Here is a 27,630-nt window from a genome sequence, read left to right as displayed (position 1 = left end):
ACTGATTAAATAGTTTACAAACATTTGTAACTTTTCTGTGACAATTCTAATTTCAACTACAATATTTAATTCAAAGAAGGTCAGAATTTTAGATCCATAACAGTAAATGTCGGATCTCTCCGGCTCTCATGGACAACAAATTGAAAGTTCTGTACACTCAAATTGTTTCAATTTGGTTATGCTGATGATAATGATATGCCCAGGGTTGGGTAGGGTTACTTTAACTTGATTACTTTCAATTACTTTTGGATTACTCCAATACCAAATATGCTAATAAAAAACAAAAGAAACTAAATATGAATAAAATTACTACATTTTGTGCAGGCTTGGGGAGTAACGGAATACATGGAACGGCAAAAATGATGTTGGCAAGCTGTTTCATTTTGTTCCTGTCGCATTTTGTTAGTTTTGCCGGAGATCAAAGCCAGGAGAAAAAGCTTACCACGTGTTGTGAGTCATAATTTTATTCAAAGAGAAATGGGCTTATAGAGTAAGAGAATCAACTCTGCAGGACACATCTGGATGTGTTTGTAACTGACTTAACGAAACTTAACGTCACTAAGAATTTTGTGGAAATATTGTGGAGAAACATTCAGCAATTTTTCAGGACACTTCTTGTGTTACATAACTGACCTGAGGAACGGCGAGAGAGAAGCCCGACCGGCCCAACTTAATGACTGACCTTTTTAGCCCAAATTTAGAGCCGGGTAGGGTTCGGGCCCAACATCTTAACCCTCGTATAAGCGTTATGTAGCCAAATAAACACTAGACTAATTCAAATAAACATTTTCATTTGGCTTTGAGGACATGCCTATTTTCTGACCCAATACAGGTCTTCAATTTCGCTTCAATTTTGTAGCGATCCTGCACAACGTTCCCTCTAATCTTTCACGGGTCTGAGCGTTCACACAAAGTCAGTGAGCAACGCTTGAAACAACAGTGAGCAACAGCAATCCCAAGTGTGGCAACTAAATCAATATCAAACATGTCCAAAACTGGACATCAATTTATATTTTTTTTTATTTTGAGTTTCCGGCAATGCAAAATTATTTTTCACTTTTGAATGAATTGACTAATGTACAATTGCAAAGATTGTAGGGCCTACAAAAGTCATTTGTTTTTACAATTCTTTCACAAGATTTAAATTTTTTTTTCCTAGTATCTTTTGTCGCATAATACTAACATTTTGGGGGGCTTATTTAGTCTGTTGCACGATACAAAACTGTATTTGATCACATTTTGTAGTGGAAGTACAATGTTGGCAACAAGATTGACTTGATAGAATTGGAAATTATTTTAATGCAACACAAACTTTATTTTTACCTGTTTTTTTCTCCTTTTTTAAAAAATTCCTTTTTAAAAAAATCTCATTTTCCTAACTGTTACTTTTTCTTGCTTTTTTTGTTCTTTATTACCTTTTTTCCTGTATTTGTTTCTTTTTTTCATTTTTTTTTCTGAAATTTTCCTGCTCTTTTTCTCTCATTTTGTTTCTTCTCAGCTTTTCACTACTTTTTCATTTTGGTATGTTTTTTTTTTTGCTCTATTTCCCCCCCTTCCTTTGTCATTTTGTGCATAATTTTTACATATTATTTGGTCAAGTAGAGGTTAAAGAAGCAAAAACAACCTGAAGAGCTTTTGGGACCCGAAAGAGACGGTCCTTTTCAGTGAGCCGAGCTGAAGAAGCCGGTTCCCGAAAAACTCTACTGACTTTACTCAACTTAGTTTTACTTTGACATTGACTTCAAAATACCGCATTTAGAACACAGCGTCAGGGCAACCCGTGTATTTTTACCTACTTGCACCGTAACTTTGACTTAATTTGTTTCTTAATTAGTAATTTCGAACCCTGATTTTTGTGAGCTGGCAAGATTTTCTTGTGCGCAGAAAAGCTCTGGGTAGTGCGCAATTGCGCACACACGCAGCTTAGAGGGAACATTGGTCCTGCACCTTATAGTCCCTGACTGCATTGTAGACCGCAGCAGGCAGCACAGCATCGGCACCGCCGCGAGCTTCGGTAACGATGTCCACGACTTGCTCAAGGGCACAACGCATCCGATGGAAGACGGTGTCCTTGTTGGTGCAGGCCGATGGGCAGTCCGGGTGGCGCAGGCATGTCTGCGGACGCCAATGTGAAGTATATGAAACGTATAACAATTGCGACCCTTAGCGGTTTTACCTTGGAGGCTGTTAGCAGCATCATGGTGCACTTTTCTAGAACAGCGCGAGCGGCGGCCATGCGGGCTTTCTTCTTCTCATCTTTCAGGTCCTGGAAGAAGATCAAAACGACAAAGCAGATGGGAAAAGTGGCTGGGCTCCAGAAATAAAAGGGATTGTCACAAAAATAGAAAGAAACCCCAATAAGCGAACAAGAACGTTTGGATGAAGGGCAAAAGAGTCAGTGGGCTCTCTCATAATTTAGCAAATAGACAAGGTAATTTCCCAGGAAGTTAGAGTGCCCCTTCAAAGTAACGACACTAAAAAGTGGTTTAGATTTCATATGTGATGGTTACGAATCCAAAAGTGAGGGTTGAGGTGAAAATAAGACATTGCTGACACTGGTGCTTGAAGCCGAGAGCTTTCCCCCATTCTCGGAGTTAAAAATATTTAATCTCCTTTCGACCCATTTGAACTGAGTCAATGAAGTCTTCACTCATCTCCAGTGAGTATATATTTTGTCCATCCAGAGGGCAACAAACCAACTTTTGAGCAGTGCCTCAATTAGCACTACAGTAGCAAAATATATTAAATATCCTGCCACTAGCTAGCTCGGCCAACTCACTTTTTGTACGTTCCCGGTAGGTTGGCAAAGTCCACCATCTCGCTTTCAGAGAGAAAATGAGTCTGTTGACTGGCTGTACGATGACGAATAATAAAATCTCTCTCCAACCCATTTGAGCTGAGTCAATGGGTTCATTCATCTCCAGCCAGCATCTTCGATTTCCAAATTTTTAAATTTTTCGCCATGGCTCATGATACACTATAAAGGCAAAAAATGTCAAAAACGCAGCTACTAGCTAGCTCGGACAATTCACATTCTGCCCGTTTTCGGACAGGTGGGAAAACTCCACCATCTCGCTTTCTGAGAGAAAATTAGTTTGTTGATAGGCTGCAGGAGATATAATGATACAATCTCCTTTCCACCTGGTTTAGTTTAGTCGATTAAGTCTTCTTTCATCTCCAACCAGAATGTACTATTTCCTTTTGCAATGTCCCACTTTACAGTAGCAAAAATGAACTCACATTCTGTCTGTCTCCTGTCAGGTGGGCAAAATCCACCATCTCGTTGCCAAACTGACTGAAGATCTGCACAAAATCCTGGAAGCTGTTTACACGTTCCAAATGCTCCAGCGTCAACAGAACCTGCGGACAGGTACCAAAAATATCCGTTCACACCCGCTACATGAGGTATGTTCTCTGGAATCAGGGTTTAGGAGGGTTACTCTAAAATGTAATCCGTTACAGTTACCCGTTTAAAACTGTACTGTAATTAGAATACCATAATATTAAAGTAATGTAACTTGATTACTTTTGATCACTCAAATATCAAAATATGTTGATAAAATATGTTGTTTGATATAAATGAGCACTGTAACCATGAAATAGAAAATAGAGGAAACCAAGATAATGTCGTTGTTTGTAGTCCACCAAAAAATGTGCTCATATTTTAACCACGTAGTAGTGTTTTGAGCAAAAATAAAACTTTTTCTTTTGCCTGGCAGACAAAATATGCTCTGTATTAGTTCACATTGAGAACCCAAATTGTTTTGAACACACCAGCAGTTCACTTTCTAAATTGCCCGAAAAATCTGGGATCTCTCCCTGTCAGTCTAGTGTTAGTGATTAAAATGATGATGGACACAATATGTCTATTAGCACATTATGTACTGTATAGGTAAATGTGAGAAGTGAATAATTGGATGATGTGGAAAAGGGCATTAACTTGCATTAATCATTTCATTTCATGTTATTGCATTTAAATGTTCATAATCGTTTGTTGATGTTTTCTTGTTCGTTGCACTTTACTTATATGGCACTCTTCTGTTGGTAAGTTTATAGTAATATATTCATATTTTGTACTCAGGCGAGCGCATCAGTGTGTGTGAATGTGTGTGAGTGGAATAAATCAGACTGCAGAGAGCGAGAGGAGCGAACGAACATGGTGATGTTAACAAAACTAATGCGAATGAGTAAACGCATAGAAAGTTAAAACCAACGCACACCGGATTTCATCAATGTTCCCTGACGTGTGCTACATGAATATACTTTTAAATACAATTGTAATCCTACAAAGTATTTGTATTTACTAAATGTGTCTTTTTCTGTAACTGCGGAATAAAATATAATATTTTGGGGTATTCTGATTATGTGAAGTCGTTACATGTATTTCGTTACTTCCCAAGTCTGTCCATAATTTATCCTACAAAAAAACATATGATTTAGTATCCCCTATATTCCAGTAGTGACCTTGTTTCGCGATGCCACGATCTGTTTAACGACGACACGGTCGGCCAACACCAAAACTTTGGTGACTGCCGAAAGGAGAAGACGGGCGGCCTTCACCATGCCCGTCCGGTCGCCCAATGGCGTCTTCGAGGGCGAGGAGGTGGGGAAGGACGGGCACACGTCGGTTAAATGGGCAATGGCGTCTCCTGCAGGACAATTACATCATTAGAATACAGGGAACCCTCGCTATAAAGCAGTTTTGCAAATTGACTTATTTGCATTAGGCATTGTTTTTGCATTCTGATTGGCTAAACAGTCTCTGCAGATATAATAATAATAACGTTGCTATTTAATAAGTACAGTAGACCTCCAGGATACGTCAGATTAAAATAATAAACGACTTAAAACTTCCTGATGTAAGGACCCTTAGGGACTTTGGTTAATCGCCTACTTATTTTTAACAGTCGCAATCTTTGATTGCTTAAGGCTATAGTCAATAATAAGCGTAGGGATTTTTTTGGTTTAAGATCAGGGGATGGTGTAATTGTAACTTGTGCAGTCCTTTGATACCTTTAGTCATTAAGGGCTTTACAAAACAATGAAACTTGACTTTAATTTGTGTGCCATTATCGTATTTTCTTGATCATCGCAAGCTTTGTTTCCAAAGTTAGCATCTTTTTCCCCCCTAAAGCTTCATAGCGAGAGTAACGTTTACTCACTTCATATTTCCTAATCATCACAAACTTTGTTTTCATGATCATCCTGATTTTGATTAACCCTTTAACATTACACAGGGTTCATACACCTTATTTATGGGCAAATTCAAGCACTAGGACTTTCAAAGCCAATTTTAAAAAAATCCCAGTACCATTAAACGAAGAAATCCACTGTTAATCGAAAGAAGAGGAGCCTAAGACTTAGTTTCAAACCCTAATATGGAGCTCAAACTCCAGTTCATAACCCTAAACCTACAACTGATCTTAGCTCTAACCGAGGCCAAAACCCGGTTTCCAAACGTATCCCTAGCTCAAAACGTGTTTTGGAGTGCTACATTCATTTTTGAACCCTAATATGGATCTCAAACTCTAGTTACTAACCCTAAACCTACACCTAACTCAAGTTGTAATACTAAATCCAACCCTATTACATACTCTAAATTCAGTTTAATACAGTACCGTAATAAGGAGCCTAACCCTTAGTTTATAAATCTAGCCCCCATCCTTTTTTGGAACCATAAAATAAGTTTAAAACCCCTTATTTGAACACCTTACATAAGTAATATGGCAAACATTTCAATCATTTGAAAGCACATAATCTAAAATTCAAGCACTTTTCGAAGCTTGAAAACACGATATTAAAAATTCAAGGATTTCAAGCACCCGTACGAACCCTGATTATAGCAAGGGTAGCGATTCCTGTGCCTTCTTAGTGTTTCCTGTTGATTGCAAGCTTCATTTCCATGGTTATCATGTTTTTTGCTTCTCCCTTTACCATCACTGCACAACCTTTGGCTGGATGCAGTATTGTAATGCCAACTTTATGAAGTTATTCTTAACTTATTTAATGGGGAGGAATACATTGTGGGGGGAGGAAGGTATTGTGGGAGGGAGTTAAGCCAATAGCATGACGCAAACCAATACCAGAACCGCATTTTATATAACATTGATAAATAGCAGACAGGCCCGTTAGACATAACTTGTCATCAGCACAAACACTGTTGAGTTTTGGCTACACAAATTTATTTTTGTTAATATTATTTAGTGTGGAAAATGCAGTAAAAAAGGGACCCAAAGAAAAGACTTTCATTTCACACCATAGAGTACAAAAGGCCGTAAGGTGGGGTCGTCATATTCCGGTGGTCTTCTGTAATTATTTGTATAATAAAGGTAAAAAAGATTTTCTCGAAAAAATCAAGGTTTCTACTTCACGGATTTGACCTACCAGGGGATATTTTGGGGGGTTCACTGTGATAACATTAATGATAATTTTAATAATGATGATATGGAGTATTTTGTAATTACCAGCACGTCGGGCTTCCTGGCAGGCGTGTCCCATTTCGTCCTTGAGTTCATGGTTCTCAAGGGCGATGGCCTCGCCCACCGCCACAAATCGACCAATCGCCATGCTGACGGCCTGGCCCACCCTCTGGACGGCCACCAGGATGCGCTCAGACTTGCGGGGCCGCTCTTTGTGGTTGATCAGCGTGGTGATCTAAAATTAAAAAATTACAATTCACTTCCTTGGTGGAGGTAAACATAGAATGGTGCAGGAAAGGACGCACCAGGGTGCCGCTCACTGCTCCTACTGAGTGTATCAATAATAAATGCAATGGATCATCAATTTCTTATAAATTGCTTTCACTGTGCAGGAAAAAGAAATCAGATGGATGTCAAAGACTACAATTAGCAAAATCAATTGCTAAAAAGGCCCATTTTTCAGCAATTGCTGTTGTTTCACTATCACTGGCTTGGTAGCCTAGATGGTAGGGCGCCCGCTCCGAGACTGGGAGGTCGCTGGTTCAAGCCTCAGCCGAGTCATACCTAAGACTTCCAACATTGGTACTCATTGCCTCCCTGCTCGGCGCTCGGCATTAAAGGTTGGAATTGGGGAGTTTGGTCACCTAATGACTCCAAAAAAAACCCGGCGCTGATCGAAGATGACACGTTACATCGAGAGGTTTGCATGTCAAATGATTTCCTGTATATATCATGTTTATGGTTTATACTGGCTGAATAATTAATAAATACAAAATACAAAAATACTTACATAGTTGAGAAAACAAATTGACAATGAAGAGGCCAAAACATTGTTGTGCAAAAATTGTGGTAGTTTTCACAAGATTGAAGAAAATAAATGTATTGGTTGTGTTATTAATTGAGGAATTAGCAAAAAAGGTACGAAAAATCAATTCAGCTCATTATGTATTGAGGAATGTAAATTTAAAACAGACATAAGCGGATTGCTTATTGATTCCGCTGATTATCTCTCGGTGTTAGCATTTTGGCAAACAAAAATATATTGTTATTTTCTTTCTAGAAAACTTTTTAGCTTTCCATTTTTACTCATTTGACAACACATTATTTGCATTTTTTGGTTACCAAATAGCATCAAAACAAGTACAAGGGTGCCAAGTCCAATCGTGTTGGTGTTTCTGTATTCAACATAAAACGAGTTAATTCTTCTGGTTATTCAAAACAAAAAACTTTTTCTCATTGAATCAGCCCATTTATTTTTCACAAAAATACAATCTTAAAACAGTTTGGTTATTGTACAGTCCCCTCCTGTTCTCATTGCAAGCTAAGAAGTAACTTCTGGTTTCATCTATCCTTATTTTAAGTGTGTATTAAACTATAAAACTTAACAATTGGTCCTATGAGCTTGATTTGAACAAGTGACGAATTAGGGACACTATAAGTTTGTAAGGTCTTCTCCTATTTTTCTCTGAAGCCTACAATTAATTCCCAGTGTCTTCTTGCCTTAATTTAAGTGTCAGTTAAACTATGAACTTAACATTTGGTTCCTTGAGCCCTTATTTGGTCAATTGACTGGATGTCAGTATTACGTTTGTACAGTCTTGTCCTCTTCTCTTTGTAGGCCCAAAAGTAATTAATTCGTGTCCTCTATTGGGGCTGCATGATTAACCAAAATCTAATCTATATCGCAATGTGACATAGTGCGATTGTGTCATGATAAGACACTGAGGTTTTTCAAGGATTTAAAGTTTCAGTTTGTTATTTGAGTGATGGAAAGATTATATGTAGGTAAGTATTGTCACAGTTCGGGTTTTACCAGCACCGGCCAATCAGAGGAACGTTTTAATGGCACTAACCAATAAAAACGAGGCAAATTTTGCATGAGTGTGTGCGCGAGTGAGAAAGGCTGGTGTAAGCTGTCAATGAAACAGCCTTTCAAAAACTAACCACTAAAAAAAAAAAACAGGGCAGCTTGTAGGATTTGGTGGCTGGTCACATTAAAAATAAATTTATCAATTAAATCAGACTCTGAGGAAAGTTATTGAAGAGCGCAAAGAAATTCTGATCACCATCCATGGATTGTTATCATGTCTGGGAATCGACTGAGGCGGCGTCAGAAGGTAACAGGTAGGCTAACAACTCTTAATTCACCACTGCTGAACGTGGCTAGTGTCCAATGCCAGATCCATTACCTATGGAAGAGATGACCTGGAGCTACAATTTGTAGGAAACGGCTAAATTTCCCCCGCTTGTATTTTAATTATCGCGGAGACCTGGATAAAGTTGCGGTTACCCGATACTAGTGTGCAGCTAGCCCGCCTCTCTCTAAAGCGCTTTGTTGCACTGAGTGGAGAATCCCTCCAATTTCGTTGTACTTTTGTCAGAGACAATAAAGACCATTCATTCAATTGCAGTTGTTTTTATTCGTAGATTATAGTTGTTATATTGTTGCAGTTCTATACTCTCAATTGGTAAAAACGTCCCCTTATAGTAAGTTTGCATGACACTATGTTTTCGTTAATAGTACAGAAATTGAGCTCCTTTTTTAAATCGAAAACCGCATCATGATTGCAATACATGTCTGAAAACTTGAATATAGGTATTTTTTCCAAAATTGTGCAGCTTTATCTTCTATCCATATTTGAAGTTTGTGTTGAACTATAAAATTAAAATTAAGTTGGTCTTTCGAGCCAGATATCAATAAACTAGCTAATATTTGTCAGCCTCTGAGAACTTTACATCAGTCATCAGGAACGGCCTCTCAATTAATGAGGAGCGACACGGCTGGAGCATGATCCGCTAAAGAAAAATAACGGGATCAAAAAGAACATTCCGGACCCAACAAAGCCCCGCAACTAATTTTTTTTTTCCCTGGGATAAAGAATGTGCCTCAAGGAAAAAAACTCACACTTTTAATTTTTGAGAAAGATGGCAAGATAAAATTGCAGGTGTGAAGGGGAAAACCCGAACAAAAGGAAATTATTTTTGAAGTTGAGGACCAATCGAGGCCTGCGAAGCATTCAAAGGACTTTTGAAAACTGAACGCTGAGAAGGAATGTGCAAAAGGACCCTCCCACCTGGTGATCCATTTTCAAACCTTGAATGGCTTAATAGCGTCTTGTGACACCACTAGCTTAAATCAGAATTCGTCGTTGCACATTCTGGGTTCCCATGAGGAAATAATTTGTGTATAAACCCGTGAAGATACAAGACTGTAAATGGCTTAAAACAAAGAAACACAGTGAAGTATAGTGAATTTGCATAAAATTGCAAATGTCAGGACCTGGCACATCAATCTACCCTTTAGCAGGCCCCAATTGAGGGGAGTGGCTGGAGAGCGCCCACCTGTGCCTAGTTTATCCCCCCACCTGCACTCACTTAAATCTTGTAACCTTGTGATTGTCAATCTTTTATTTTACTTTTTTTCCTTAAAGTCTTTTATTTCATGTTTATCCTGGAGTGCCGTTTCTTATCTAGTTGTTAACAATGTTTACTACGTTGTTATCAATAACAAAGACGATTCTAATTCCAGAATATCGCGATTTGTTTTTCTGAATCTTACGTTTTACGTAAGTCGAAAGGTGGTAAGTAGGGGAGCGTCTGTACTTTAAAAACAAAAGAAACAGACACCACCGTGTTGTGTGATGCCGTACTACGGACTGTTACACAGTTAACTGGTGCTGATTTTATTACCCAACTTCCTCCCCTCAAACAACCATATCTTTATTTATAGGGAGTGGGTGACTTGTATATTTATAGTTAATATATGTTGTATAAAGAAGTTAAGAAAAAAAGGAAGTAGAAAAGTAGAAAATGAAAAAAAGACAGGTTTGTATTTGCCACAGCCTTGGCATAGGTCCGAGGTTTGATGTCCAAACCGGTGATAATGATGTCATTTATCCTGGTATACTGTTCCAGATCTGCTACGCGTCCTTCTAGCGCAATAATCCTCTTTTCTTTCTCCATGTTTTCGTTTTTTAGGTCTTTGATTTCCGCCATTAAACTTAAAATTGTGTCTTGTTGTCTGGTGACGATATCCATTTTATCCATTAAAAAGCCGAGTGACTTTTTAATTTCCTCGAGTTCTTTATCTCTGCTCGGCATCTTGAAAATTTCACGTTCCTCTTACGGCACCGTCCGCTGGTCGCATCACCCAATCGCCCTCTGAGTCTCAAGTTGTTATTTTCGCCGGACTTAGTTTCCCCGACTGTTGGTCGCTATACAAGTAGCGCCGCCATGTTTGCCAGCGTCAACAATGGCCGATCTTTAACGTTGTGGCGACACGCTTTTGGCGTTATGGCGACTCGCTCTTGACGAAGCACACTCAAACGAGCGAAGAGACGATTCGACGCCGCAGAGTCAACCAAAAGCCGAACGGTCGACGAGCAGGAAAGAAAGCGGCTGCGGGGGAGTGAAGGCGAGTCACGTCCGAGCCGAAGCTAGCTTGACTGCCGCTTCCCCGCACGGAGCCGACGTCGCCGATACAATCTGAAACTTTCCAACAGTTCAAAGACTTTAACTGGCTGGTGTCATAACATATTCTGTGCCTTCCTTTCATATTTTCTACAGTTAGACCTAGTTAGTCTCCTGCCATATTCTGTCTTCTTTGATGTTTTTATTCAATTAGTTAATTAGTAGGGTTCACGGTTAACCCCTTAATGTCAGACAGTTAAGAAGAAAATACATGTCTGTACAAAGTCACCAATCACTGAAATACGCCATATCATTGGAAAGCTTAAACTCTTAGGATTCAAGATATGATATCAAAACATACTGTTCGAGCTGGTTGGTGTTGAAATATGATGTAGTTGTTCAATCCAAACTTTAGTATGACCTTTTTGTAACTTGTTTCGTTAGAAGCAGTTGCTATTCAAACGTATTCTGCGTCCTCTTTAGTTTTATGTTTTGTTGATTCAGAACAGGGGTCTCAAACCTTTTTCAAGGCAAGAGCTACTTTTTGTTACTAAGAAGTGCAAAGGACACAGTTTGATATGCATTGCTAAAATAACTTATTATGTTATCGCTATATCGTTACTATGTTATTACCAGGTTAATTATTAGAATTGAGGTAAATTGACTTAACCACAAAAAAAAATTTTTTTACTAGAAAATAATGACCTAGCTGTCGTGAACTATTTTCACAATAGATCAACGGGCACTTCAGCTATCCTTAGGGGGAAAGGGGTTTGAGGCCTTTTATTTAGAACTTGTCTGGAACCTGGTTTGAAGGACCAAGAGTTGATGATTTTAAGTCTCCAGTTTGGTCTAAATTGAAAGAATTTAATTATGAGTGTTATTTCTTGTAAAGAGGAAAATTCTTCAAGTTAAGAAAATAGTGGTAAAACTTACTAAGATAAGAAAATGTTTGTTATTGTGCGTTTTTCTTCTCTCCGGGTCCTTTCCGTCTCAGATAAAGACATTATCTGCTTGACATTTGGGATGCTAGGTCTTAATTTGCCTCTGTTTTTTTGCAACATTTATTGGAACACACATTTTCACGGAATTGCAGGGCGGCGGACATCAAAAAGAGCTAGCGGCACTATCAGGAAATGATAAAAAGTAGACGCCCTAGAATCTTGTTCTCATTTATTTCCACTCACAGTATCAGTACTGTTTCCAAGCTCGCCTCCCAGGAAAAAACTTGGTTCAAGTACCATGACAAGAATGGGGGCGGGGCTTAAAGAAGTGGTGGGCAAACAATAGCCAGTGCCACGTATGATGACAATATAAAAAAATAGTAAATGAAGTACTACTAACTAATTTTTTGTGTCAACTTTGTCCATTTTACCCTTTAGTGCGGCTACAATAAAGATACTTTTAAAAAAACACTTAAAAAGTTACTACTAGACTAAATACTTAAAAATGATTTACTTTCATTCTGAAAAGTAAAAAAATACTATAGAAATATTAAATAAATATTACAACAGAAATACCACAAAAATATAACTACATTAACTACAAAATTACAAAAATAAGAAAGAGTACAAAAATAATATTATGGAACTACAACATAAATTCTACAGAAATACTACTATGGAACTACTTCGAAAACACATCTGCAGAAAAACTGCATTAATACCACTACAATAATAATAAAATACAAAAATAATACTACAAAATACTATAAAAAATATGGAAGTTAATATGACAAAAATACCACTGTAAAAATTTCACAAAATTCAACAAAATAAAATTACAGTAATACAGCAAAATACTACAATAACAATACAAAAATCAGACTGCAAAAATACCTAAAAACAAATACAAATACAGTAATACTATGAAACAAAATATTGAATTTAGCGCCTAAAATAGAGACCAAATATATATTTTGAACGCTTTAAAACCATTTTGATTAAACTAATATATCTGTGTATATATTTATCCCTAAAAAAATAGAATAGGTCTCCAGGATGGGCCCCTTGGCCAAATGTTCTAATCAAATTCGGCCCGTGACTCCAAATAGTTGCCCACCCCTGGCTTAGAGGGTAAAAGGCCACCTTGCTACATTAGCTAGATAGCAATCCCTTCCTTTCTGCCCGACAGCTGTGATTGGACAAACGTCCAATACGATTAGCGTCATAAAGTCGCTAGTTGGAGTTGTTTACACAAAACAAATGATAGCATGGTTCGCAAGGAGGCACATTCCACAAAAAAAGGATTTATTTTTGTGGCATAAATTAGCTTGCGTGCCGATGAGGCTAAACGCCGTCACTTTGTGTTGACCCCGAGCAAACATTCCTTTGCTAGCGCGTTCCCGCTAGCGCACAAAAGACGACTGTCTCGGGAAAAAAATCGAAGGGGGGCACAAAACAACAAGTCCGAACGAGAATCAAATCATTTATGTCGAGGTTTGAAAATATGAAATTCTGCAACAGATACACAAAAAAGTCGGAATATTCTTGTTTCTATTTCCTTTACTTTTAAGAAATTTACAAAGGAATCACATTTATTATATCAACACTATCGGAAAACAAAAGGCCAAATATAGTCGATGTATTATTTTCCTTTTACCTGGATTTTTTTTTTTTTTGCTTTTCATGTTATTGTTTTGTATAATGTTAGTTAGTGTATATATTTTTTATTTTTGAAATGCTCATTTGTTTGGAAACAGTCATATAACTCTTTGCAGGAGCTGTACAAGCAGGTTCGATAAAGGGTGTCCTGTATAGAGCAGAGCTGTGTGAGTATTTTGTGTGTCTTTGTGTGTCGAGGCTCCAGAGGCTTTTTGCATCAAAAAGAAAAATGGTTTAACATGATTTAAAAATAGGAAATACAATTTGGGTAACAAACAAATTAAAAAAAAATAAAAAAAACATGGTAATATTCTTGTTTCTATTTTTTTTTACTTTTAAGGACTAAAAGAATGAATCAAATTCAATTATATTAGTGTTATCAGAAAGACAGAAACTTTATATGCCCAAATATGGTCAATGTAATTTTGTTTTATCCAAAGTTATTTTTTACACATTGTTAATTAGTCTATTATTTATTTCAATTTTTTTAAATGCTCAATTTGTCTGCAATAACAAATGTAAAAAGAAATCTGTTTAATACTGTATATGGTAGGAAAATAGTAAACAATAGACATTTTTTAAAGAAGATGCCTTATTTTCCATCCATCCATCCATTATCTGCACCGCTTATCCTTAGTATGGTCGCTGGTGTGCTGGAGTCCATTCAAGCCATCTTTGGGCAGTGGGCAGGGAACACCCTAAGACTGGTTGCCAGGCACACACGGACGGACAACTCACTCGCTTATTCACACCTATGGACAATTTGGACCAGCCAATAAACCTGACATGCATGTTTTTGGAATGTGGAGGGAAACCGGCGTGCCCCGAGGAAACCCACGCAAGCACGGGGAGAACACGCAAACTCCACACAGGAAGGTTGGATCTCATGACCTCAGAACTGTGCCGCGGATGCGCTAACCACTCAGTGCTGCGTTTCCTTTTTTTATCATTTATTATTTCTTCAAGTACAATGGGGAAAATACTTATGTGCCAAATTATTTGCCATATAATCAGTGTTCTCGTTTGCCCGCGTCCCTGCGTCCTAGACGCATCATTTTTGCTGGGGACGCATAGTCTCATATCAATGTGGGTCCCCGGGTCGCAACTTTTTTGACACAAAATTGTCATTATTACCCGACAAAGATTTACCGCAATCCAAACTTTTTGTCAGGCAGATCCGCCATTGTTGTTTTGGTCTTGCGGTTCGAGTTTTCGTCTGCACGCCGATCTCGGCGTTTCGAGATCACGTCATTGTTGTGGTGGGTGTCGTCGAGGAAGGTGAAAATCAACCCAAAATTGGGAATTTCTTCAGTGTCAGTAATAATTCGAAACATAATGCAGAAAGTGATAACAACGGCAATAATTCCGGCACGAAAAAACGGCGGAGAAATTCATACCTGTCAACCTGTACGTTTTTGCCGTACAAAGTACGTTTATTATGCATTTTGAAACGTGTACGACGTACAAGAAAATCCGTACGGAAAAACGCAAATTTGTCAATTATGGGTACCATTCGGTATACACCGACTATCACGAAACGCCAAATCAATCAAGTCAAACGAGTTCGAGTTGTGTAGTGAAAGGAAGTCCGTCTTTTTTTTAGAGAGAACCGGCTTTTTTGGCTCAACTCATTAAAGAGAGCCGGCTCTCAAACGGCTCACTTACTTTGATGATTGATATTATGAATTATGTTGTATAAAGAAGTTAAGAAAAAAAGGAAGTAGAAAAGTAGAAAATGAAAAAAAGACAGGTTTGTGGTTATCCCTTTAATCGGTATATTACCAACAATAATTTGACGCAGAAAATGAATTAATAATTTGAATAAGAAAATCTATTATTCTACTTAATTATATTTGCATGTATTTTTCCTTCTACGGTGAACGTCCAAGCTACTTAATTTTTGAACCATTTTTATAATAAACCTCATTCATGTCGAGCAACTCAATATCTCACAACAAAATGTTAATTAACAATATATATGACATAACGAAACACATGTACAATATATAATGTTAAACTACATAAATAAAAACGTTTGAAGAAAATATGGTGTAAGATCATTTTGTAAGGGAAAATAAAACATTTTGTAAGGGCATGGAGCCGTGGAGGTTGACAGGTATGGAAATTCTTTGAAAGATCGCGGAGGCAAGGAAAACTCGTGTGTTCAAGCGATCGATTCGACGAAAGAAAATAAACAAAAGAATACTCCTAGCAAGAAAAGGACTTTTCTGCCAAAATGGACTATATTATATTCCTGGTTACGCTATGAGGAGGATGATAATGGATTGGACCTTGAGAAGGCATTACAACTGTGGCGGGACAGCAAACCATGAAGAATATATGAACTGAAAGATCTGAAGTGATAACTGCTTTGTATTACCAATTAACTGATGATTAAAACAGAATGAAAATATGGATTAATATAATTATTTCAGCAATATTATTTTGTATAATGTACAATATTGTTGTGAACTGAAAAATCTTGAAGTGATAACTGATTTGTATTACCAATAAACTATAATGATTAAAACTGAATGAATATATAGATTTTTATCATATATTTGTCACCGATTTACAATTTCAACCACGATAACAATAAATTTTGGGGACCCATAGATCTCTGTTGGGACCCATAGATTTTTGAGCATGCGAGTCCCCGGGACCCATCACTTTTCAGAGGTAAAATGAACACTGTATCATGTGATTTTTTTTCTTAATATTTTACTTGGAAATAAATGATAATATTCATATAAATGATATATATATAATACAATCTGTATTGAAAATATCATACCTAATCAAAACATACTTAAAATTAAAGTAACATATGTTTAGCAATAGGCTAATGTAAATTTGTTTTAGTAAACATGAATTGCATTTATGAAAAAATAGTTTTAAAATCAATTTTCTTTAGAGCATTTTCCTTATTTTATCCCGTAATTTTACCTCTTTATATGAAAAAACAATAATACTTATAATGTGCCAAATTACTTGCCAGATCATGTAAAATTGTAAATAAATTAAAAAAAGCAACTTAAAAATATGTTAGGGTAGGTAAAAATGAAATGCCTTTATAAGAAAAAAACTAAATTTTCTCTCAAGCATATCCTTATTTTTCTCATTTATTTCAACATATTTCTTTATGTGAAATTATAAAAATCCTTATAATGAGCTAAATTATTTTCCATATTATGTCAATTATTATTTTAAAAAAAAAAGATAAATATTAATGTTAACAAAATACAGTAAATTATGTATTGAAAATCTGGTATGTAATAAAAAAGCAACTTAAGAATGTAGTTTTAAAAAATATGTTTTTCTTTCAAAGGGACAAGATTAGATGATATTAAGAATATCATTTTATAGTATTGCTATTCACCATTTCGCATGATAAAATTCCGATAGCAGATTATTTGGCAAAATAGATTCCATTGGTTCTTTCCTGCTCGCAAAAATTAGTCTCAATTTGTTAAAAATATGGATGACGTTTTTTCTTCAGTTAAATGCCACTGATAGATATAGACAAAAGAATTTCCGTTCAAGTGCAAAACAATTGCAAAAATTTGATTTGTTCTTCGGCCTTTTTGGGGTCTGATTTTGTTTCATCTTGTAAAAATATGGACGACATTTTCCCCCAATCATGTGCTGCAATAAACACTTTAGACTGCTGTCGACGTCCAAACTCCATTTTTCACTTTAGTGCCAAAAACGTGCAAAAGTAAGATTTGCGTCGCCCCATTTGTGGTTTGAAATGATCTTAAGATGCAAAAATAAGAAAACATGTTTTCCTCAATCATTTTGATTGCCACTGGCTGCTATAGAAGCCAAAACTCCATTTTACAATTCAATGGCAAAAAAATGAGATTTTGAAATTGTGGTATGATGTGAAAAAATGAGGAAACATTTTTCCTTAATCACGTTGAGTTCCACTGACGGCTACAAACGTCACGGGAGTTTAACTGAGGTTGCGCTAACAAAATCAGACACAAGCCTCATTTAGCTGCTCTGATTCTTCGGAAAAACTCCCAGCCACGTCCGTTCAGATGTAAGCTTGCTGATCAAACAACCCGGTGAGGCGCAAGGAAGTCTGCCTCATTTTCCCGTAAAAAGTATCATGTGATTCCAGGCAGGGTGGGAAGCAGGAAGTGCAAAAAATAGAGGAAATAGAAGAACAAAGGTTTAATAGAGAGTGTACAGAGCAGAGCTGTGTGTGTATGTGTGTGATTTTTTTCGTGTGTGGAGGCGAGAGGGGCTTGTAATTACATGACACTGAGAGCTCAGCTGATAAGAGGACATGGGAATATAAACGTGAAGAAAAAAAGATCAGATATCTCGACGAATTTTCTCATTTCCTGCCTGACAAAAATACAACAACAACACAAAAAGGGGAACATGCCTTGACAATCTTTTCATTTCAGACAATCCTTGAGTCTGCACAGTAAAACCCAGGCATACGACATAAATCGGTTGAAGTGGCGATCGAACAGTTAATTTGGTGTATAGCAGGGAATAGAAATGCAAACAAGCAAATGAATTCCAAACCCCAGATAAAAAAGTTACAAAAATAGCCCTACTTGTGTGTAATATGGGATTACTTAGAATCCTAGATAAATATACATGTACAGTGGAACCTCGGTTTTCGAACGCCTCTCAGTTCGGACAACTGGGTGTTCGACCAAAAATTTAGAGAAATTCTTGCTTCACTGTTCGGTCAAAAAAATCGGAGTTCGAACGCCGGTACGCTAGAGTGCGATGCTGAGCGGCGTACGGGTGTTTTAGCCCCTAATTATGCCTCCGAAGAAGGTCGGTGCAAGCAGTACAGGTGAAAAAGGACAAGTTGTTTGTCCAACTATTGCCTTTAAGAAAGACATAATAGCTAAATATGAAAGAGGTGTAAGAATTTCCGATCTTGCTAGTGAATACAGCATGGCTAAATTTACTATCAGTACGATATTAAAGAATAAGGAGGCTGTGAAATCGAGTGATGCAGCTAAGGAAGTTAGCGCTATAAGCAAGCAACTGCCGCAAGTTTTGGAAGAGGTTGAAAACGATTTTTCTCTCCCCACCTTCCACCACAAAGGTAAGAAATTCTATTCATAATCCTTTTATTATTTTTACACGTTCATGTTAGCGTAATCTTTCGTACGGAAGATTACGCTAACGCGAACGTACGATTAGCCTGGGTTAGCTTCATGTTTACGTTCATGTTAAACATCTAGGGTGTTGGAACGGATTAAAACGATTTTACATTGCTTTTAATGGGAAAAACGATTTTCCGTGATCGACCAAATCGGTTTTCGAACAGGGCTCTGGAACGGATTATGGTCGAGAACCGAGGTTCCACTGGACAAGTAAAATGACATGGTGTGGTGTGGCATGGCTTGAACTGGGCTAGTAGAGTAGCAGGTGGATGCAGAAACAAATTTATTTTAATGCATTCAATCTGAGAGGATCACGCAAAGCTTAATTTCTATGGTTATGATATTTTTGCTTCTTCATTTAACATCACTCCAATACTTGGGATCCATCCATCCATTATCTGCACCGCTTCTCCGCGGGGATGCCGGAGCCCATCCCAACTATCTTCGAGCAGTGAGCACGGGACACCCTGAACTGGTTGCCAGTCAGTCGCAGGGCACACAGAGACAGACAACCGTTCACTCGCTCATTCACACTTAGGGACAATTTGAACCGGCCTATTAACCTAATATGCATGTTTTTGGAATGTGTGGGGAAACTGGAGTGCACAGAGGAAACCCACGCGGGCATGGGGAGAACATGCAAACTCCACACAGGGAAGTTGTGGTAGCTGGACTTTAACCCTGAACCTCTGCACCGTGGTGCTGCACGCTAACCACCCATCCACCTACCTGGGATGTAACCAAGTTTTAATTTTTGGGCTATGCAAAATAATTAGTTGTGTAGTTGGGGAAATTGCTGTAGAGAAGGGCTGGAAAAACATCTAATTCCACACCATAAAAATGTCGTTATCCTGGGGGTCTACTGTAATTGGAACGACTACAAATGGTTAACGGTGTGCGATTTTCCTCAAATCACTCCGACAGTTTGTCTTTCACATTCAAATCACGTGATCGGATGAAAACAAAAAAGTCATCCGTGATTGGTGGAAAAGAATTCTCCCCCTTTTCAAACTGAATGACATCATCATAAACAGTCCTTGGAAAATGTTTCAATTCAGTATGCTGTGTGCTGTTGCCACGGAAACATGATGATGGGGAGGAATGAATAAAAAGAAAAGAAAACATCCTTGAGGCGTTAGGAAATATTAATGCAGAAAGGAAGGATGGAATTGAAATCAATGAAAAAAATATTTGAACTGGCTCACCAACGAAAACGCAACTTTTCTCATACACACAAGTGAATGCTGAAAGTCGTAAAATTCCAGCTCACGACTAATTTGGGAATGAAATAGAGAGATTCGACTTTGAACACGCTCAAGCAAATTCCTAGCATTAAAGTAAAAACTTTCAGCAATTATTGCAAAAATCTGCAGTAGAATTTACTTGTCTGAATGCATTAAAACTTCAGCAAATGACCAGTTCCATACATGAAAAATCCAGAAGTGACTCTGAAATCTTGAGCAAACTCGTAGCATAAATGTGAAAGCTTTCAGCATTTCAATCAAAAATTTTGCAGCACAAATAAGTTGAGTAAATGCTGAGGGTCATGCATTAAAACTGAAGCCCAAGACAAGTTTCAGACATGCAAAATCAAGAGATTCGACTCTGAACGCCCCAAGCAAACTCCTAGCATAAAAATGAATGCTCTCAGCGTTCACTCAAAAAAATCTATGCAATGTTGTGTGAATGCTGAGAGTCCATCATGAATACTCAACCTAAAGACTAAATTCAGACATAAAATTTTAAAACAGCTCTAACCTGAAGGTTTTCAGGCAAAGTCATAGCATGAATGTGAAAGCTTTCAGCATTCACTTGGAAATCTTTGCAGCCGTTTGTATGGTAAGAGTTGAGCATTAAAATTCTGAGCTCTTGACAAGTTTTGAACATTGAAAATCGAATAATAACGCTCTTAAGCAAACTTCTATCATGAATGTGAAAGCTTTAAGAATTCACTCAAAAGTGCTTGGAGCACAATTTAGTTGTATGAATGCAGAGTCAGACCAAGTTTCTTAACTCCTTAACCTTATCGAACAGACTATGGATAAAGAATTATGTGTCTGAACAATGCTACCAGTCACTGAAATACTTCATGCCTCATGTCATTGGAAAGCTTAAACTCTTGGGATACAAGTTATACCATTTTAAAATGCACTCATCACAGAAACATCAGGATCAGTCTGAAACAAGATACCCGAAAACTATTACCCAGGATAGCTCACTAAAAAAAATCCCCTGGTAATGAGATGATTAACTGCAAACATGGAGTCGACCAGGACCATCCAGTGAATCCAACCGTGTAAAATATTTACCCCAAAACACATGATAATGCGGACAGATAAAAAATAATAATCTGCCTAAAATCATTCCTGCATCGTTTGACGATCTTTGTTGTAATTTACAAATAAACAGACTCGTAAAAATTAATTCCAATTTGGCCACTAGCCTATGACCTTTGGATTGACACCACTCTCGGCCAGGCTTCTTTCACGGTCCACAGCCAGCATTAGCCTATAAGGACCTCTATTGATAAAACGGAGATCCCCTCTTTAGCTTCCGATATGTTTAGCCTGGAGTGGCCAATTATCTTCACATAAAGATTGAGATGCAGATGTTTGGAACGTAGTCAGATCAGACCCCAAAATAATTGTGCGTAACGCCACTCGTGATTCATTTTTATGCACCATTATTACGCGCAAGTGTGCACAATTATTGATTCGCCTCTAGAAAGGGAAGTCACACTTTTACAACTCTTTGAAAAAGTCTATATATAAAAAATGGCTAAAGTGAAATACACAGGTTCAGAGGTTTTATAGATGTAAGCTGGTCATCTCCAAATGGCCACTTTTGGAAACGCCTAAACCTACCCTTAGAACAATATGTAAAATACAATGTTTTACAGATTGTGATCAAATTTGACAAGGTACGAGATAATCCTTCAAGCTATTGTCTAACCTGTTTTCCAGCTAAAATGCCCATGCTACACTCTTCTGCAGGCATTTAATTGCACAATAAATTCAGGCGAGACTAAAAACCTTCTATTCCCGTGTGTTCCAACTCAGATTACTCAATGCTAGTAGCACTTGCAGTGATTGGGTACAAAACTTCAAAGCGGTACCTTTCAAAAAAGACCAAAACTGTCCACATTCTCCAAACGGTTCAAGTACAGCATTCGATTTACGTTGGGTACGTTTTGAATGGGGATTTTACGCAAACTTTACAGGAACATTAAGGAGTTGGGATGCAATAATGTCTTCCAAACGAATACGCTTCCTATTGAGCATTTACCCTCCATCCAAGTGATGCAAAAGTAGAGAGTTAATGCTGGGAGTTGAGCATTAATCCCAAAGATGTATGCCAACCACTAGGGCGGCACTTAAGTGCAAACATTCCCCAAATAAAATAAAGTGAATCAGAGAGTCAAGAATTCACATTCATGCTATTGCCTGTCGAAGACATTCTTAGTGTAGAGTTTTGCCCCCCTTTTTACATGCGAAAGTAAGAGTGAATGCTGCGGGTTAAGCCTTTACACGCATACGAATATTCGACAGTCTTTCCGCATTAATGCTGAGATCCAAACAATTAATTACTGAGCCTGAAAACATTTTGCAATTGTATTTGGGGAATTTATTGGCTCATACTGGCAATGTAAAGTGTCCAGTTAAAACATGATTGCACAAATACTAAGAGTTGAGCATTCACATGCTTGTGAAACTTCAAATGAAGTAGTTTTAGTCAAAAACAAGTGAATGCTGGTAGCTAAGCATTTAAATTGTCACTAATGTCCGACAATACTTTCGTGTGAATGCTCAGATCCAAGCAATGACATGCTGAGCTTGGAACATGCACAACATTGTATTGGGGGGATTTATAGGTCCATACTGTGCCAAGCTCGCCGTGTGAAACTTTATTGCGTACATTTTGAAGGTTCAACCCTAATGTGCTTAGGGAACTTGATGTGAAATGGGGAATTGGGACATAACAAGTGACTGCTGGGCGTTTCAGCATTTAAACTCATAAATATATTTGACAATGCCTCTGTGTGAATGCTGGTATCCATGCAATGAAATACTGAGCCAAATGTTTTGGGTGAATTTACAGTGCCAAGCTACGAGTGTGAACTAAAAACAACTTGATTGCGCAAATGCTGAGATCAATCCATGCATCCATCTATCTATCTATCCAATATCTGCAATGCAAATCCTCAGTAGGGTTGCGGAGGTTCTGGAGCCCATCCCAACTATCATCGGGCAGTGGGCACGGGACACCCTGAACTGGTTGCCAGCCCGTCGCAGGGCACACTGAAACAGACAACTCGCTCGCTCATTCACACCTAGGGACAATTTGGACCGGCCAATTAACCTGACATGCATGTTTTTGGAATGTGGTAGGAAACTGGAGACCACAGGAGGCTGGCAGCGGATGCACTAACCACTAATCTGTCGTGCTGCTTGATATCAATCATAGAGACCAGTCATAGATGTGCAAAGCACTTGCTTGTATAAATGCTAAGATTAATCATTAAAAATAAAGCAAAATTTTAAGGAGTTTGAGTCAAAACGCTCAAGCAAAGCCATAGCCATGCGAAGTACCGTATTTTCCGCACTATATGGCGCACCATGTTATAAGGCGCACCTTCAATGAATGATATATTTTAAAACTTATGCCATACATAAGACGCACCCCATTATAAGGCGCTATAAGTGCATGCTGGTTTAAGATCAGGTAATTGTGCAATTTTGTAATTGTAATCCTGTGCAGTCCTTCGAGACATTTTTGGGATTAAGGGCTATTTACGGTAAATAAATGTGACGACTTGACTACAGTAGAGAATGTAGTTACGTTATGCAACCTCTAGATGTTGCCACGCTCAAGGGAATGTCAACAAAAAATTCAAAAAGGTCAAACTTTATTAACAAACAAGCTTTCCACAACTCCATTCACTCCCAAAATAAATAAACAGCCGTTTTATTATTTTCTCTGAGGTAAAGCATTTTCGTGACACATCTTTGAACAACATCGACATATCATTTTATTTTTTGTCCATTTAGTCAACACGCAAAGAAAAAAACGTCTGATACTGTTATTTTAAATGAAACGTTAGTGCAATCGCAATAAAGTGACACTCGTAATGTGCAAAAACAACGAGTGCAAAGCAATAACATAATAACTGTAAAATGTAAAACGTAAACACACAAAAGAAAAACAAAGATCACTCTATAAGCTCCTCATCGACGAATCCCTCGAATTCTTCTTCTGCTGTGTTCGAATTGACCATATCTCAGTGAATGGGCCATCCAACACGTCCGGTGTTTTTGTGCCAGCGCTGTTGCCTTCATACGTATAGTTATCGTACTGACACTTCTGCTTGCCGCTCTTTGTTGAACAACCCACTGTTCAAGTGTCTCCTCTAACTCTGGCCATCTTGCTTTATTGCCACGGAAACTTTGTTGAGTTTTCCTTACTTGGCGGAGCTTATCTTCATCCTTTCTCCACTTCCGTACCATCGATTCATTTAAGTTTAACTCTCTCGCTGCCGCTCTATTGCCGTGTTGTGCTGCGTGACTGATCGCTTTGAGTTTAAACTCAGCGTTGTACGCGTGTCTCTTAACAGGAGCCATTTTTTATACAAATGCACGTATGAAAGAGAATCTCGCTCTCTCTCTCTCTCTCTCTGTCAAACGTGACATTCTGAATAATTCTGCGTTTGTTTAAGGTAAATTGTGCTTTACATCTTCACCAGTCATAACCCTGGATTCAGACAAATACTGTATTTGTTGAATATGAATTAAGCAGTTTAATGGGGTAGCCATTTTGCCACTTAGTAAACAAATACAACACGAGCCCCGGCAACTACCAATCGTTTAATATTTCCCAGTATGCACAGCGCGAAAAATGGAGTCGGCGGCTGTTTCTCGTAGTTGCGAGACCTTGCGAATTTAATATTGAGCCATATATAAGGCGCACTGTGTTATAAGGCGCATGGTCAGCTTTTGAAAAAAAATAAGACTTTTAGGTGCGCCTTATAGTGCGGAAAATACGGTACTTTTACTTATACGTAATCGTGTGAATTCAGATATTGATCATTAAAATTAACTAAATCTCCAAAGCTGGACTCTGAATGCTAAAAAGCAGTCATAGCAGTCCAAAACACTTGATATCGTAAATGCTGAGATTGATCATTAGAAATTAATGCAAAGCTCGAAAGTGCGACCGTGAACGTTATCAAGTAAAGTCGTAGCTTTGCATTGCACTTAATTGTGTGAATTCTGAGATTAATCACTAAAATTAATGCAAAATCTATAGAGCTAGATTCTGAAGGTTATCAAGTAAAGTCGTAGTCGTCCGAAGCACTTTATTGCATGAATGCAGCGAGAACTTGCGTGCTTTCGGGCTTTAGACAAGAGGTTGCTTGTCCATAACAAGTGAATGCTGGTTATCCTTCAATGACGTTGCAAACTTTCCTGCAACTTTTCGGATGCTATAAACAACAAAGAAAATGTGAATTCGTGCGTGTATGCTTGCTTACGTTGTTGTTATGCAATACTGCAGGCTCTGCCTAACAACAGACCGGCGTGCGTAAAACAAAAACTTGCACGGAAAAAAACTCAACACGAGAAAAGTGCACGCACCAAAACAACAACAAAAATAATGAAACGAGCGAGGAAAATAGAACATTAACCTGAGTGACCAGCGGTATTAGCGTCTGCTCCACCGAGCGAGTTTTGATTTCCAGGCCGGAGTCCAAGTTGCCCAACCGGGGCGAAGCCATGCCAGCCGACGCCGGTCAGCGATGGCCGCTTTCCTCGGTTCGTCTCCCGGCGTGACTCACGACGCAATTGCCGCGATCCGAATGACGACGCTTCTTAATTCCAGGCGAGCCCAAACGTGCAAAAGAAGATGAAAAATCGGATAAGTGTGCGGCACGACTGGGGGCAAGCAAGCACACGGAACGAGCGCGCGCACGCACACCTTCGCGTGCACGCTGCTTAGTGAGCTTGTGCACTTTTGTGCAGCGTGAGCACAGTGACGATCTTCCTACTTTGTTTTTGTCTAGGAACCACAATCTTGCCAAAGTATTTTGCTTGAAAATATTTTTTTTAATTCTTATTTTGGCATAATATTGCTGGTAATGTAATTGCACTAAAAACTACCCACAGTGAAACTAAAACAGAGGCAATTGCAGCCCACCAGGATGATAGTTTGAGGCTCCCCACCTTTATATGAAAGTTAATGGTACAGTGTGTTTGATTTCTCTACTAGATGTCGCTGTTTTCTGTCATGCAAATGAAAAGGATTGTTGAAAGCTCAACAGAAAAAACGGAGTCTCAAAGTGAACAAAATGCACTTTATTGCTTTTGAAAAGACGGGAAATAAGAAAATAAAAACGAAAATATTTTTTTAAAGGACCAAAAGAAAAAAAGGCAAAAGAGAAAAATAAATAAGTCAAGTCAAGTCATTCTTATTTGTATAGCCCTTAATCACAAAGAGTCTCAAAGGGCTGCACAGACCACAGATTATTGCAAATCACAGTCTATATTACACCTTCCCTGATCTAAAACCTACATGAGGGCAAGGAAAAACTCAAAACATAGACATGAGGTAAATGAAGAAACCTTGAGAAAGGACCTCAAATGAGGTAGTCCCCCTTCCAAGATGACCAGGCTGCAACGGATTTTGCAATAACAAATAATACACATAAATTGTCAACATGAAATATAGGTCATTCATAAGGTATAGAATAGAAGTGTGTTTTAAGCATAGATTCAAACAGTTCCACTGGGGTTGCAGATCATATCTCAGGGGGAAGAGCATTCCACAGCAAAGGGACCCAAATGGAGAACACTCTCGAACCTGCGGATCTCTTCTTGGCTCTTGGGATCACTAGTAAACCAGCATTTTCAAAGCGAAGGCTCTGGACCGGAAGTAAGACAAAAAGTAAAGTGATAAAAAGAAAAAGAAAAAAAATGAAAAGGAAAAAAGAGAAAATTGCATTTTCCTTTTTTGCTTTGTTTTCCCCCACTTTTCATTTATTCACAATTTCCTTTTGCCTTTTTTAAAATTTCTTCTTCCCTGTTTTTTATTCTTTTTGAAAAAAAAAAAAACAATTTCCCTTCTTTTTGTCTTTCTTTTAGAAAGGCTGGGAAAAAAGTTAAAAAAAAAAAAAAAAGGTGTTTTTTGCTCACTTTTAGTCCTCATAGTTTGTGATCTTCCTTGGACTAATTTTTGGTTGCAATAAACATTACAGCAACATCTAGTCGAAAAAATTTAAAACACTTTCCCTTTAACAACAGCAGAATGCTTTTAATCAGCGCTGTTTTTCTGGAAAACCCCATTTGACCCAACCTCACTCGTATCCTTGCTTAAGTGGCCCCCAACTCAATTGAGTTTGAGACCCCAGTGCTAAAGGGAGAAGCAAGTCTACAAGCAGTACTTTGGAAATGAAATGAAATGAAATGATCTGCATTTATATAGCGCTTTTCAAGTCAAGACTTCCCAAAGCGCTTTACAGTGTGCTTCACATTTCCCAATAGCGGCCGTGCAGCCATGTAAGGCGCTAACCTGCATATTGGGGTTATTAGGGGTTCAGTGTCTTACTCAAGGACACCTCGACATGTAACACGGAGGAGCCGGGATTCGAACTGCGATCTCTTGATCCAAAGACGAGCGCTCTACCTCCTGAGCCACTGCCGCCCACAAATATAAATGTAATAATTATATGTTATTACATAAATAACATAAATGTTGTTTATCCTATTTTTTTTTAACTGTTATTCATCTCTATTTTCTGTCTTTTCTTGTAGTGCCACGTTGTCTAATCTGGTTGTACACAATGTTCACTGCATTGTAATCAAATCCAAAAAGACGATCCTAATTCAAAGTCAAATTAAGTATGTATTTCTCAAATAATCACTGTTATCCTGTTGTTATTGTGCTATTATTGTGTTGTTATAGTAATAAGTAGATCTCATCTGGTGGCAAGATTTTGTTATAACTTTTACACCAAGCTTTCTCGTATTTAATGAAAAGTATATCAACAAAGTGATTCCTTTGGGGTTA

At 38.0% G+C, this 27,630-nt stretch overlaps 1 protein-coding gene across 2 annotated transcripts in view; it reads right to left on the bottom strand.

Moving 5' to 3' along the window:
- ctnnal1 (catenin (cadherin-associated protein), alpha-like 1) overlaps positions 1–25,572 on the bottom strand; it is a 34,390-nt gene extending 8,818 nt beyond the window's left edge. For both annotated transcript variants that reach the window (XM_088328366.1, XM_088328367.1), the window contains exons 1-6: positions 25,253–25,572; positions 6,465–6,654; positions 4,465–4,649; positions 3,241–3,360; positions 2,177–2,266; positions 1,948–2,115 (exon numbers count right to left, since the gene is read on the bottom strand). In XM_088328366.1, the coding sequence (XP_088184492.1) occupies positions 1,948–2,115; positions 2,177–2,266; positions 3,241–3,360; positions 4,465–4,649; positions 6,465–6,654; positions 25,253–25,342 (843 nt within the window). In that variant the 5' untranslated portion in view covers positions 25,343–25,572. The remainder of the gene's footprint in view (positions 1–1,947; positions 2,116–2,176; positions 2,267–3,240; positions 3,361–4,464; positions 4,650–6,464; positions 6,655–25,252) is intronic.
- Between the last annotated feature and the right edge of the window lie 2,058 nt (positions 25,573–27,630).

This window comes from Urocampus carinirostris, chromosome 2 (assembly GCF_059441175.1).
Source record: "Urocampus carinirostris isolate Australia breed hairy pipefish chromosome 2, RoL_Ucar_1.0, whole genome shotgun sequence".
Taxonomy (NCBI): domain Eukaryota; kingdom Metazoa; phylum Chordata; class Actinopteri; order Syngnathiformes; family Syngnathidae; genus Urocampus; species Urocampus carinirostris.
Note: the sequence above shows the minus strand (reverse complement) of the source record. Positions and strands in the feature narration are given on the sequence as shown.